Here is a 15,738-nt window from a genome sequence, read left to right on the forward strand (position 1 = left end):
GAAGCAGATCATGCTTCAGGAGGAAGATATGGTTGAAAGCAGAAGGGCAAGAAATGAAACCGACACTATCAAAGATTCCTTCATTGACAATAAAGTGGAATCTTTAGTTGAGGCAAAATGAAGACATAACAGAAGCACTGAATGGAAGACACTGTTGTCAGAACACCTAACAACAGGAGCCTGGAGAAAGAAATGAAGTTCTAACTCGCGGAAGAAAATAGTATTTAATTATATTAAACAGAGTTAGTGAGAATGTTGAATACAATACCAGGATTGGTAGGTAATACATATTTAAAGACAAAATGATGAAAATATTCATTAAGTTAGGCGATATCTGTGAAAAGAGAAACAAAATCAAGAACTCAAGTAAATAACTTTGATCCATTTGTATTTCTCTCTCCACAGACGCTACTCAACTTGCTGTGAATCTTCAGTATATTCATTTCCCAGTCTTGACAGGCACTCTGATCGAGTATTACACAACCATCATTCCAGAGGCATAGAAAGGTACTAAACATTAAATTTACTGGAAACACAGTGCAGAAGCATTTATTTTTCCAGATTTGTGCATTAGTCTAGATGCCATGAATATTTTTATGCAGTATGTGCTTTAAATCTTATATCTCAAAAAAAAGAAATATATTAGGGATGGAATGACGGGAACTATTTCCATTATTAATAGCTTTGACTGCTGCTTTAGCATTTAAGAAGAATGTTGGTGAGAGCGAGAGAGAGAGAGAGAGAGTGAGTGAGAGAGAGTGTGAGTGAGTGTGTGTGTGTGTGTGTGTCTGTGTGTATATATATATATATATATACATACACACACACACACACACACACACACTAAAATCATTTAATTAAATGTCAAACAGTACCTCAATTGACCCCCTTCCCAATTCCCAGCCAGATAATGCATATTTAGCAATACCTGTTTGTAAAGCCAGCCATGCTTTATAACTGGTGCATTTGCATTTCTCTTAATGGAATTCGATCTTTTCCCAAAGTTGTGGATTTTCTTTGAAGGTCTTGATGACTGCAAGAAATATGGTAAAGAATACATTTAAGTCTGTGTACTAAATAAATAAAAACATTAGAAATAGGAATTAAATGAACTTCTGACACTGCAGTGACTGCTGGTTGAAAATATTTAAAACAGCCATATAGTATATGCATATTATAGTAGAGCTGTCAGAATACACCAGGAATTACTATACATTGTAGCAATCTGCAGAATTGGCTGCTTTATAGACATAGGATAGCAGAATGAGGCTATTTGGCCCACTGAATCTGCTTCATGGCTAGTTTATTATTCCTCTCACTCCTGCTCTCTTGCCTCCTTTCCATAACCTTTGACAGATCAAGAACCTTTCAACCTCCGCTGATTCCAAATAATTAAATACATCTTCGTACCAATTTCACAAAGCATCACCCTAGATTTTTAACAGAAAGAACACAAAAGAGCATATTTCGTCAAATTGCTGACACTTCAAAGTAATACAAGCCTTCCCTCATGTTTTCATGCCTTAGCTAAAGCCTCCATAGAACCAGATGGCTGAATTGCACTGGTTAACACTGACAATTCGAACCTGAAGGCTGAATTTGACAGTTTGCTCTGTTGGACTCCAGAGCCACATCTTGCTTATATTCCTTAGCATTTCTCTAGCAACCGTTTCTCAGATCCTGCATCAGATGGAACTTGATACAGATTCTAAAACTCCGAATATCAAATGGGATTGCAGGTTCTCTATAGAGTAGCATTGGCCCTTCAGTCTAATGTTTTAAATTTTTAAGTGTTTTTAGGTATTTTAATAAACTATTTTAAAAGGTATCAATAATTTTAATGTTTAAACATTTTCTTAGTTCTTAAATATAGTGATATGTTAAAGACACTTAAAAAAACTATTAAACATTATTCAGTTTTTATGGTCTGCAGCACAGAAAGAGGTCTTTTTGCTAACTCATTCATGCAGACCAAGATGCTCATCCCACTTGCTTGTGCTTGGCTCATTTTGCTCCAGTGCTAACCTAAGCAAAACCCATCCAAAAGTCTTTTACATGTTGTCTTTGCACTATTTCCTCAGGCAGCTCGTTACATTTAAGCAACACCCTCTGTGTGAAAAAGTGCCACTCTCACTTAAACCTATGTATGCCACCTAGTTTTTCATTCCCATTCTTGGGAAAAAAGATACCGTGTACATTCACCTTATCACTGTGCCTCATTATTTTATACACCTCTATAAGGTCACCCCTCAGTCTCCTATACTATAAATTTAATCCTAGCCTGTCCAACTTCTCGATATATCTCAGGCCCTTGAGTCCTGGTATCATTATTGTACATCTTCTATGCACTTTCAAGCCTACTAAAGTTCTTCATTTAATAGGGTAACCAAATCTGTGGCAATACTTTGAGTGTGACCTCTCCACAGCTGCAACTGCAAGATAATGCCCCAACTTTTATATTCAATACCCTGAAAGGTGAAGACCAGAACACCAGAGATGAAAATAGCATGAAGTGGGCAGAGCTAAAGATGTTACCAGAGGGCGGCTTTTCCCAGCTTGTCAGCAAAACAGTTAAGTTCTTCCTATTCTAGTATCTCCATTTTCCTTTTTAGGGTGGCAGGGGTCCTACCGGGATCTTTGATTTACAGCTGCACTCAAAACTGCAGTTCTGCATGATGGCGAGTTCCCGTTCATGGAGGTCACCGATCAACTGCATTTTAGTATGTCCAGGTTTGGCCTGGTCGGGTGATTTTGAGGCCCTGTGTGGCCCTTGTGGACAAGAATTCTTGCTGGTGTTGTGAACTGAAGCATGGCGGAAACCAGAGCATTGAATTCAGCGAGAGCGGTCTTCGGAAGGCTCTGCACTCAATCAATCTCTCTTTCTCTTTCGTTCTCTCTCACACAATAGTGAGGGAGAGGTTGCTGCCGATTCTTGAGTTGGGGGACCAAAGTAAAAAGCAATATTTCAGACTGACAGTAACATTGAAATAGTGACTGTCGTCTCCCCTGTCGATTTAGAAAGAGTGCTATCTGCCTCTCCCTTGTTAACGAGAGAGAGTTCCTGTGGGATGTTGAATATGTTGGAGTGAACAGTTAGTTTTTGACGTACTGCAGACCATGGTCTCTCATTGGGGGCTTTGTTGCTGTTTGCAGGGCAGGTGGTCGAAATGCTGATGCTTTACGCTAGATTAAGTGGGGAAGGGGGAGGGTTGATGCTGCTTGTGTGTGGGAGGGTGCAAGACGCTTTGAGGTACTTGTGCCTTTTTCTGTCATTCATTCTTTGGGGTTTTTCTTCTATCTGCAGATAAGTCTGCAGAGAACGAGCATTTCAGGTGGTATATTGTAAACATTTTCTGATATTAAATGGAACTACTGAACCTAAGACCCTCATTACCATCCTGTCTACCCATGACACCATTCAAAATTTTCAGGAATAATTTGGGAGTGGAGTTTGCTTTACGCCATCAGAATCCTGCCACTGTTCTGACCATTTTATTGGAATCTAATAAGATTGGCTCATTACATTCAGATCACCAATTCATTACAGTATGGCCAAGAGAATTGTGTTGAACCATTTAAGTACCACCAACATTGTCTCCATAAACTCTCCATAAGTATATAGGGGGAGAGATGGGAACTACTGCTGCTAGGTACACCACCAGCTTAGTTCCAGTTTCAAGGTCTTAGCCTTCTTCAGTAGATCAATGGCAATGCTGGCAAATTAGAGAACATGCCAACCTCTATCAATGATTTTTGCCTCCAGTGAGTGGTGGCTACCTGGCCAACTGAATCAATTCATGCATTTTGCTGAGCAACCCATTCAGCACATTCCATTCACTCCCAATAACTCTGTAAATTACTGTCCCTCAGGTAGCATGCTTTTAATTCCTCTGAAAACTTTGATTAATGTATTTTCCACCACTCCTATCTGGCAGAGAGTTCTAGATCTTATCCTGCAAGGTCAAGGAAGGCTTGTTTCCATTTGAAATCTGTAGATTCTCCTGTTGCAAAGGGTTGAGATGTTCAGTGATCCTCCTCATTTTTGCTGGAGAGCACCATATATCAAGAGATTACATTTATTCAAGCGAACTTTGAAGTTGTCCTTGAAGTACTTCCTATGTCCTCTAAAAAACTTCGGAACTTGGTAGAGCTCACAGCAGAGTGCTTGATTTAGTAGGTCTGCTAGGAACACTGGCTTAGAAGAGGACACTAACATTGATTTGCTAATATTGCCAAAGGTGCATTTTACGGAGGCAATATTGGTAGTACTTTTGGTGAGTGTTTTGATGATCCTACAATAGTTGGTACATATCTGTGAAGCATCTAGTAGGATGGAGATCTTTGCTGATAGGTAGACCATGAGTTTGATTCCAGGTTTGATGTCTTGGTCTTCTTCAGTTGACCAGGAGCTGTGCTGACACACCAGAGAACATAGAAAACTTTGTCAATGAGATTCGCCTTAACTGAAATGTAAATCCCAAGATATGGAAAGTGGTCCCTATTTTCTGAGATCTCATCATGTAGCATCATTGTTGTGGGATGGAGGGTGGAGCAGGGTCACAGAAGACCTTGTCTTCTGAATGTTTACTGTAACAATATTTCTCTCATATGCTTTGATGAAGAATTCAATGACATGGAGCCTGGTCTTAAAATGTACACATTCATCGACATAGTATGAATCAGTATCCAACTGGGAATTGAAATCCATAAAAAATCTGCACCAAAATCTTCTGAAAACGTGTTACACTATGTGATTCCCTACAACATTCTACTTCATGTTATTATACTGCATGCCAAGAAGAAATATACTATAAGAGTTACCCAAAAAAGGCACAGAACTGGACTAAATAAATAATAAATCTTTACACATTAATTAAAAATGACTAGGAATATTCACACATTAATCTGCAAAGAACTAATGTCCAGGATTTTGAATGACTCAACATTGCTCTAAAAGCATTATCCAATACCTAATGAAATGTCAAAAGTCAAGAGCACTTGAAATTGCAGATAAAGTGCTGATGATTCATTCAAAGTCAAAAAGCACAGTGAATTGATATAAACCACTTCATAGCTGAAATTCAGTCAAATTAAAGATTAGATTGCACATCTACAGAACAAGGTACAGTTTGGAATTCTCAAAATATATTTTTAAAATTAATTTATAGGGTGAGCATCTTAGCAGCAAGGCTGATACTTATTACCCATTCCTAATACCGTAGTCCTAAAGGTGGAGATTGTGTGCTACCTTCCTGTCATGAAGGAATTCATACAATGCTTCTTGGCAGAAAATTCCAGATTCACACCTCATGACAATGAAGGAGTGTGCAAACCATGCACCTTCAACTTTTGATATTCTTGGTAGCAGAAGCAAAGGGTTTGAAAGGTGTTAGAGCAGTCTTACATCTTTTATGAATGCACTTGCAGTGGAGAACATGATTTACATGTAAATTAAATGAAATTGCTTTCACATGGATGGAATGCAGCTTCTTGGGTGGTATCAGAGCCGTAGTTGTAACCAGGCAAGTACAGTGTTTTTAATCACACACCTGATTTGTGCATTGTGGAAAGTAGAAAGGCTTTGGGTTGTCAGGTCTGCAAGATTCCCAGCCACTGACCTGCCCTTGTACCCGCATCACCAAACTTAAGTGGTCACACCAGTTGAAATGCTGTCAATAACAATTCCCAATTCAGGATTCAAGTGAAAATAATATTACTGACCATCAAGTGAGATAGATGGCCTCTCCCTTATAGAGAATGCTCACTCCTAGCAGTTAGGTGACATTAATCTTATTTGTTACTTATCAGCCTCCAAATGACTGCAGTTTAGATTCTTTTGCTTGTAGAAACAACCAGTTTCCATTTTCTGAGGTGCTACAAGTGATACAAAGAATTCTGAAATCATCTGCAATCATCTCAATTTCTAACATTATGTTTGAGTAAAGATTATTGATTTAACTGGCGATGATGGTCATGCCACTGCTTCGAGAAACTCCTGTAATGATGCCTTACGACAGAGATGTTTGGCCTTCAACAAGGGGAAGTAATTTCCTTTGTGGAAAGTATAATTCAAGCCAGTGATGAGCATTCCCCTGCATTTTCTTTGACTTCAGTTTTCAACAAGGGCCCTTGGTACCCAATGCTGATGCTGCCTTGATGACAGCTATTCTCATCTCACCTCTGATATTATTTTTCCATCTTTAGTTACAACATATCAGGAGCCAAGTGACTTTGGTAAAATCATAATGAGAACCAGAGGGCAGTTAAATAGCAAGAAAGTGCTATCTGATTGGACTGCTAGTGACAGCTTCTATTATATAATTCATTGCTAGGTAATGGACATGTCCTGCTTTTTGTGGACAGGGTATATCTGAGCAATGTTCCACAGTGAAGAATGAATATTGTAACGGTTTGACAAGAGTTGTGGTTGATTCTGGAAAACAAGTTTCTTGTTGGATTTGCCTGGGGCAGAGTCCTTCATGTATCATGTATTCTCAGCCGTTTCTTAATGAATAAAACTGACTTCAGTGATGGTGGGAAAGTCAGGAGAAAAATAATCAAGATGACTAAGTTCAATATTTGACACTGCATGAAATTATCTGAACGCCTGGTTTTGTTGACTATCAATACTGGACTGTTGAAACTGTTGGTTTGGGGGGGCCGCGGAGGGTTGAGTTAACAGAGGAAAGTCACAGAGGTCAGATTGCTGGCACTGTGTCTGCCTCTGCGACTCAGAAGGGAAAGGGAGTGAAGAGGTATTCTGTGGTGATAGGGGATTCATTAATTAGGGAAATGGACAGGATGAGAACAGGATTCCAGGATGGTATGAATGCCTCCTGGGTGGCAGTGTCCGCGATATCTCAGATCTGGTCCTCAGCATTCTTAAGTGATAGGATGAGCAGCCAGAAATTGTGGTCCACGTAGGTGCTAATGTCATGTGTAGGACGAGTGACAAGGCTGTGCATAGAGAGCTCGGGGAGGTAGGTGCGAAGCTAAAGGGCAGGATCTCCAGGGTTGTGACCTAAGGATTGCTACCCGTGCCACGTGCTAGTGAGGCCAGAACTAGGAAGATTATATGGTTTAATACGTGGCTAAGGAATTGGTGTTAGGTGCAAATTAGTTCAGGTGCAAATTGTCCCTTCTACACAGGTCCCACCTACCTCCCCGAGCTCTCTATGCACAACCCTGTCACTCTTTGTAAACCAGCTATCTCATCTTCAGCACTATCATCTGCCTTTCATACAATACTTCTTACATTGAAATATATGCATCTCAGGACATTAGTCGCACCATGCTCAACCTTTTGATTCCTAACTTTGTCTGAGGCCTTACCAACATCTGCCTCCACAACCTCCAAAGTAACTGTTCTGGCTCTCTGGTTCCCATCCCCCTGCAACTCTAGTTTAAACCCCACCATGCAGCATTAACAAATCTTTCTATTAGGATATTAATCCCTCTCTAGTTCAGGTGCAAATTGTCCCTTCTACACAGGTCCCACCTTCCATGAAAGCGAGTTCAATGATCCAAAAGCCTTACCCGCTCCCTGCAACACCAATTCCTTAGCCACGTATTAAACCATATAATCTTCCTAGTTCTGGCCTCACTAGCACGTGGCACGGGTAGCAATCCTGTGTAGTGAACAGAGGCTTTTGATAGGGCGTAATTGCTATCAACAGGATGAGTTGCAATGTAAAAGGCATATAAAATTGAAAAGAGTGAATACAGAACTGAAGGTGTTATATTTGAATCCACGCAGTATACCAGATAAGGTAGATTAACTTGTAGCACAGTTGCAGATTGGCAGGAAATGATGTAGGCATCACTGAATCATGGCTGAAAGAAGATAATAGCTGCAAGCTCAATGTCTAAGGATATACATTGTATCGAAAGGACAGGGAGGAAGGCACAGGGAGCAGTGTTGCTCTGTTGGTAAAAAATGAAATCAAATCATTACAAAGAGGTGTCATAGGGTGAAAAGGTATTGAATCTTTGTGGATAGAGTTAGGAACTGCAAGGATAAAAAGACCTTGTATACATACCCCCAACCCCCAACAGTAGTAAGGATGTAGTCTACAAATTACGGGAGATAGAAAGTGCATGCCAAAAGGGCAATATTACAATAGTCATGGGGGATTTCAATATAGAGGTAGATTGGGAAAATCAGGTTGGTACTGGATTCCAAGAGGGGGAATTTCTAGAATGCCTATGAATGGCTTTTTAGAGAAGCTCGTGGTTGACCCCATGGGAGGGTTCAGCCATTCTGGATTGGGTGTTGTGTAATAAATCAGAATTGAATAGAGACCTTAAGGTAAAAGAACCCTTAGGGTAAGTGACCATAATATGATCAAATTCACCGTGAAATTTAAGAAGGAGAAGCTAAAGTCAGAAGTATCAATATTACAGAGAAGTAAAGGGAATTACAGTGGCATGAGAGAGGAGTTGGCCAGAATTGATAGGATGATGGTAGAGCAGCAGAGGCTAGAATTTTTGGAAGCATTTCAGAAGGCACAGGGTATAAACATCCCAAAGAGGAAGAAGTATTCTTAAGGAAAGATGACACAACCGTGGCTAACATGAGAAGTCAAAGCCAGCATGAAAGCCAACGAGAGGCCAATAGAGCAAAGATTAATGGGAGGTTAGAGGATTGGGAGGCTTTTAAAAACCAACAGGCAACTAAAAAAGTCATTAAATTAAAGATGGAATATGAAAGTACGTTAACCAATAATATTAAAGAGGATACCAAAAGTTTCTTCAGATATGCAAAATGTAAAAGAGATGAATGTTGATATCAGACTGCTGGAAAACGATGCTGGAGAGGTAGTAATGGTGGAACAAGGAAATGGCGGACAAACTGATTAAGTATTTTGTTTCAGTCTTCACTGTGGAAGACACTGGCAGTATGGTGGAAGTTCCAAGGGTCAGGGGTCATGAAGTGTGAAGTTACGATTACTCGAGAGAAGGTTCTTGGAAAACTGAAAGGTCTGAAGGTAGATAAGTTAGTTGGACCAGATGGTGCACACCGTAGGGATCTGAAAGAGGTGGCTGAAGAGATCATGGAGGCATTATCTTTCAAAAATTAGTGGATTCTGGCATGGTACGGGAGTAGTACAAAATTGCAAATGTTACTCCGCTCTTCAAGAAGGGAGAGAGGTAAAAGAAAGTGTTACGCCTGCGCCCCAACTCTGAGGGGCCGAAGGGTTGAAAGTAGCCCCCTCCGTAGTGAGAATCACAAGATAGCTATTGATTCGGGTCAGAAGACCCAGGAAATGAGAGAAAGACATGCAGAATCCACAAAGGGGTTTGAAATGTCCTGGCCCTCAGCGATACAAAGAAACGGGAAGCGGCCATTGTCTCTTGGAGATGGAATTGTGTATTGAGTACTGTGCTTCGTGGAAGCCCTCAGGCAACGTGGGCTGGTTGGGGAATGGCATCATTCCACCCTGATTGACATCTGAGACCCCGTGAGTGGGGATAAAAGAGGGTCTGGGGAACGGCCCCTTCAGATGCACCAGAAGAAACACTAGAAATCCTGTAACAGTGAAATAGCGAAAGCCGGTGGAAAGTCCACGTGCGTCCTTTTCCATTTGCCTCAGAATTGGTGGGCCTTTCCACGGAAGAACGGCTTTAGCTAACACAAAGGAGAAATCAGCCCCAACGACTCTCGAAGGATTGACATCATAAAAGGAATGGGCAAGTTTAAACTCTCTCTCTTGACTCCAACCAAAGGCTGCAGCCTGCAGCTTGAATGAACTTGAGTGACTTTTATATTTCCATCGGACAATACATTATCCCCTAGACAACGATAGAGCTATTTCTTATTGATTATTATTATACCCGCGCTTTTAGATTTAGTATTGACAACGTATATTATCTGTATGTTTGCATCGATGTTATTTTTGTGTATTTTTATCAATAAATACTGTTAAAAATAGTACCATCAGACTTCAACGGACCTCTCTATCTTTGCTGGTAAGTGACCCAGTTACGGGGTACGTAACAAAAGGAAATTATAGGCCAGTTAGTCTGACCTCAAGTGGTTGGGAAGATCTTGGAGTCGATTAGTATGGATGAGGGCTCAGGGTACTCAGAGGCACATAAGATAGGCCGTAGTCAGCATGGCTTCCACAATGGAATATCTTGCCTGACAAATCGGTTGGAATTCTTAGAAGAAACAACAAGCAGGATAGATAAAGGAAAATTGGTTGATGTTATGTACTTGGATTTTCAGAAGGCCCTTGACAAGGTGCCAAACACGAGGCTACTTAACAAGCTACATGCCCATGATATTACAGGAGAGATTCTAGCATGGATAAAGCAATGGTCGATTGGCAGGAGGGACAGAATGGAAATGTAGGGAGCCTTTGCTGGTTGGCTGCCGGTGACCAGTGGTGTTCCACAGGGTTCTGTGTGGGACTGATTCTTTTTATGCCATATGTTAATGATATGTATGATGGAATTGATGGTTTTGTTGCAAAGTTGGCATACAATATGAAGATAGGTGGAGGAACAGGTAGTTTTGAGGAAATAGAGAGGCTACAGAAGGACTTCGACAGATTAGGAGAATGGGCAAAGAAATGGCACATGGAATACAGTGTTGGGAAGTGTATGGTCATGCGCATTGGTAGAAGAAATTAAAGGGTTGACTATTTTCTAAATGGCGAGAAAATACAAAAAACATATGCAAAGGGACTTGTGAGTCCTTATGTAGGATTCTCTAAAGGTTAATTTGCAGGTTGAGTCTGTGGTAAGGAAGCCAAAAGCAATGTTAACATTCATTTCTGGAGGACTAGAATATAAAGACAAGAATGTAATGTTGAGACTTTACAAAGCACCTGTGAGGCCTCACTTTGAGTATTGTGAGCAGTTTTAGACCCCTTATCTTAGGAAGGATGGGCTGAAACTGGAGACCGTTGAAAGGAGTTTCATGAAAATGATTCCAGGATTGAATGGCTTGTCATATGAAGAGCGTTAGATGGCTCTGGGCCTGCATTCACTAGAATTCAGAAGAATGAGGGGTGACCTCATTGAAACCTATCAAATGGTGAAAGGCCTTGACAGAGTGGATGTGGAGAGGATATTTCCAATGGTGGATGAGACTAAGACCAGAGGACCAGAAGACACAGCCTCAGAATAGAGGTCTTTTTAGAATGTAGATGAGGAGAAATTTCTTTAGTCAGAGAGTGGTGAATCTGTGTATATTTAAGGCAGAGGTTGATGGATTCTTGATTGGTCAAAGCATGAAAGGATATGGGGAGAAGGCAGGAGATGAAGAAATGGCAGAGCAGACTTGATGGGCCCAATGGCCTAAATTTGCTCCTGTATCTTATGGCCTTGAGTTTGTTTTTCAGTTCATAGTTCTGTTTTCGATCAAAGAAACAGACAAAAAGAAAAGGAATATTACTATTCAGTAATTGTACTGAACAAAATTGAATTATTTAAAAGATTAAATTGAGAGTTGACTGAAGTACAGTTACTCAATTTAGCTACCTGACTGATCGAGGAAATCTGACAGCTGCAACCAAGTTTAATTCAGCTTTCCCTTATCATTTGTGAATATATAATACAGTAATAAAATACCTGACGACAACCGTCAAGTATAAAACAAATATGTGACTTGACATCATTCTCAAATCTTCACTTACATTTCGGCATAGCAATTGTTCTTTAATGTTTCATTTAATAAATTGTCATGAACTAAAAGGGGCATCACTTAATAGGTCTTATGAAATTGTTGAGAAATTAATTATGAAGAAAATGTTGGACAGATACCATTGTACCGTGGTTCAAAAAGAAAGGATAAATGAATTACTAACAGAGTAATTAGTTTAATTTTAGGATTGAGCAAATTATCGAAATCTATTCTGAGTGAAAAGGATAAAACTTCATTTAAAGAGGGACAAATTATTCCAGCTGGCCAGAATGGATATTACAGCGGAGATTCATGTGCAGTCAATTTGATTCAATGTTTTAATGAAGCAACAAGAATGGGTGATGAAGTCAGTGTAGTTGATGTAGTTCACTTTAATTCCAACAAAGCTTTTGTCAAGTTTCCACATAGAAGGATGGGCAGTAATCCAAGGGAGAACACATAAATGGATTCAAAAATGAGCAAATGGTTTGAAGCAGAATACATGATTGAAAACTGTTTCTGGAACTGGCAGGATGTTAAAAGTGGAGCTCCCAAAGTTTCAGTACATGATTCTTTGATGACTGTCGTGTCTAGTAATAATTTAAAATTATCATAATGGGCATTTAAGAAATTTCCATACAATACAGAAATTGAGTCAGAGGTGAAAAGATCTTAAGGCATATATGTCAAACTCAAGGCCCGCGAGATAATATCTAATTACTATTAAAGCTGGCCCCAGTAATCGAAGCGCCTATGGCGTATGATATGGCTAATGCTGAGTTTATTCAGGTACCAGGTTTTCAGGGCTTTTAGTGTTTATTCGGCAGTCTTGCTCGGCAGTCTTCTTCATAAGAAACGGAATTTGTAAAGTGAAACACTTCGTAGTTATAGCAGAGACCGAGACACATGAGAGCAGGCTGAAAAAACGGAGGCAACGAAAGCTGCGTTTGCACGCGTCCGACTGATCCGGCCCGCATGAAGCTGCATTTTGCTCAATCCGGCCCGTGACCTAAAATGAGTTTGACATCCCTGTCTTAAGGTCTCAACTGAAAACGTCGACTGTACTCTTTTTCCACAGATGCTGCCTAGCCTGCTGAGTACCTCCAGCATTTTGTGTGTGTTGCTTAGATCTCCAGCATCTGCAGATTTTCTCTTGCTTGCAATTGGAGGGCTAGCCACATGTCACTTTTAAACTTATAGTCCAATAAAGCCTCTTTGGCATGGTATAGGGTCCTTGTTTCAAAAGCCTTGACCTTAATACTACAAAAGAGAGGGTTCTTGCTAGATTGACATTGCATATCATACCTTATAATATTAAGTCCTTCCTATTAAACAAGATACAGTTTGGCAAGCAAAATCAATCAAACAGAAGTAGGTTTGAGGGGAAAAGGCAGATACACAGAGCTTTGTCCATGGCCAGATCAGCCATGATCTTATTGAATGGCAGAGAAGCTTGAAAAGGCACGTGGCCTACTCCTGCTTCTACTTCTTATGTTCTTATGATGGTGTAAGGTGAAAGGTTGTGCCAATGGGACAAGTAAAGAAAGGACAGATCTGTCTAGTTGACTTGCAGATAAGAATATCTGAAACTTTTTTCAAACCACAGTGGTGCAAGAGTTAGCACTGCTGCCTCAGAGTTCCAGCAACCCTAGTATGATACTGATTTTGTATGTTGTCTGCATGGAGTTTGCAGATCATTTCAATTACTGAATTAGTTCCCTCCCACGTTAAAGATTGGCCCTTTGGCATGTTAATTAACCACTGTATATTGCCCCAGCACAGACCAACAAGTGGAAGAAGTGTGATATTAGAAATTTCTTCAACTTATCTTAAAGAGGGAGAGTTTGATGTTCCTCTTCATTTTTCAGACGAGAGGAAGAGGCAGATATGGGAGGGGGTAGTGATGATATTATCTAAACAAACAACTACAACTATGTAAGTGGTATTGTTAGAAGAATCATCAAATGAGGCTTTATGGATTGCAGTACAGTACAAAAAGAGAGCAGTCACTGCAGGGAGTGTAATCCAGATAGTTCAACTGTCCAAGCAAGAAAGAAGAGAACATTTCAGGGCAAACATCTACAAGTGCAATAAAAATAGGGTTATAATCATGACTGTGATTACAATCAATTCAAAACGCATCCAGCCACACACTTCTGCAGTTACTTTCACAAGAACTTTTCTTCTAGCCAAAATGACGCAAGCTTAAATGGCAACATTAATGCATTTTTTAAAGGGGGTGGGAAATGATGCGATAAAGGTGGTCAAGTGGAAGGAATATCACAAATAGAATTTTGCATTCATAATATTAATTCATTTGAATTTAACATAATTATAGAAAAGAGAAAAGGTAAAAGGTAAAACATGCAGAATTTCTACATGAGGAGAAAGCTAATTTTACCAAGCTCAGAAGCGACAGAGTAAGTGGATAAGAAGCAGGCTCTTGAAAAGAAATCAGTATCTGAGCCTGAGGGGACGGTGAAGATGGAGACTAAAGGTGTTCAGAATGAACATGCCCATATAAAGGAAACAGCAAGTCTCTGAATGACAAGCAATCTATTAGAACTCTCTCTAGTTTGACAACCTGGAGATAACCCAAGGGATACTGAAATGGACAATGCTTACATAGTTTCTCAGGAAAAGGCCCAGAGGAAAGGACTGGAGGCAGTAGTAACTGATTGTCCTAGGACAGTCAATGAAATAATGTCACCAGCCATTCTGTTGGAAGGTCTCAGCGGGTGAAACAAGATCTGTGGGAGGAAAGGCGGTGGGGGGGGGGGGGGGGGGGGGGGGGTGTGTGTGTGTGTGTGTGTGTGTGTGTGTGTGTGTGTGTGTGTGTGTGTGTGTGTGTGTGTGTGTGTGTGTGTGTGTGTGTGTGTGTGTGTGTGTGTGTGTGTGTGTGTGTGTGTGTGTGTGTGTTTGGTATTGTCTGAAAACATGGTTCTATGAGAACTAACAGTAAAGCATGGCCAAGATACTATTTCTTTTCAGTATCATTGTGACAGCTCAACTTGAACCATTTGTGTTATCACATGGTTTTATTTATACTAGCTCAGTTGGTATTACCAGAAAAAAAACTAAACTGGTTCTAAAATAAAGTGAGTTGGTTAAAGAATTCAATGCAGTATGAGGGATCTTCAGTGAAAATATCGAGACCTCCAAATATCACCTGGTAAGATAATGATAAGGCAAAGTCCTGAGTGAGTAGAACACCATCACTTTACTGTGTTATGTTATTTCTCTCTGTGTCCCTTGGCGCATCAGGCAGCAACCTTGCTATTTCTTTAGCATTTTGTCTATTTTTTTTATGAAGTCAAGTTGCTAGCTTGACAGTCAGCCCAGCACAGATGGAATGCATGCAAGGAGCTGGCTGGATTCGAACCTGGACCATTTGCCTCGAAGTCTGGTGCTGATGCCACTATACCAACAGCTGACACTTAATTGATGAGTGTACTCAAAGATTTTATCTGCAAATAGACAAACCCAAACATCATTCTCTGCCTTCATTTCAATCTGCTTTCGAATGTCTTACAATACAGACATATCCATAAGGGGACAATATGGAATCATTGTGAGTACCCAAGCTCTGGGTGGGATGGATATGCTTCCTTCATTTGATATAATGTCCATCTTAACTCAGCTCCTTCTTTTCAGCTCAATCAGTCCAAACAACTAATCTTCTTACTCCTTTTCATGGAGATTTTCCTTACAATTTTATAATATTTTATTCCTAACAAACTATTCCAGTTCCTTTAAGAATTACCTAAGGTGATGATGGTAAGCTATAAGTTTGTAATGATGGTCACAGATAACTGCAATGTAATCAATTCAAATTCATCCATTGATAACCATCATCTTGATAGATGATGCCTGTCTCAGAAATGGACTTATAATAGTACTGGATAATGGTTTATGGAAAATATTTCAGTGCACAGGCAATGAAGGAAACATGCTAGAAATAAATTATTACTTGAACATATGCAATGTACAGAGATATAAAATTTTTCCATTTATATTAACTCACAATTCGATGGGCGGTAATGGATGCAACAGACCCATCTGCCATAACCTTGGCCAAAAACCCTGGAAAGAACCTTCTTTGTATTTCA

At 40.0% G+C, this 15,738-nt stretch overlaps 1 protein-coding gene across 12 annotated transcripts in view; it reads right to left on the reverse strand.

Annotated features, from left to right (window-relative positions):
• The window catches only part of plekha5 (pleckstrin homology domain containing, family A member 5), a 294,707-nt gene that overhangs the window by 95,406 nt on the left and 183,563 nt on the right, over positions 1–15,738 (reverse strand). For all 12 annotated transcript variants that reach the window (XM_073066153.1, XM_073066148.1, XM_073066154.1 and 9 more), the window contains one exon: positions 929–1,033. In XM_073066153.1, coding sequence (XP_072922254.1) covers positions 929–1,033 — 105 coding nt within the window. The remainder of the gene's footprint in view (positions 1–928; positions 1,034–15,738) is intronic.

Source organism: Hemitrygon akajei, chromosome 14 (assembly GCF_048418815.1).
Source record: "Hemitrygon akajei chromosome 14, sHemAka1.3, whole genome shotgun sequence".
NCBI lineage: Eukaryota > Metazoa > Chordata > Chondrichthyes > Myliobatiformes > Dasyatidae > Hemitrygon > Hemitrygon akajei.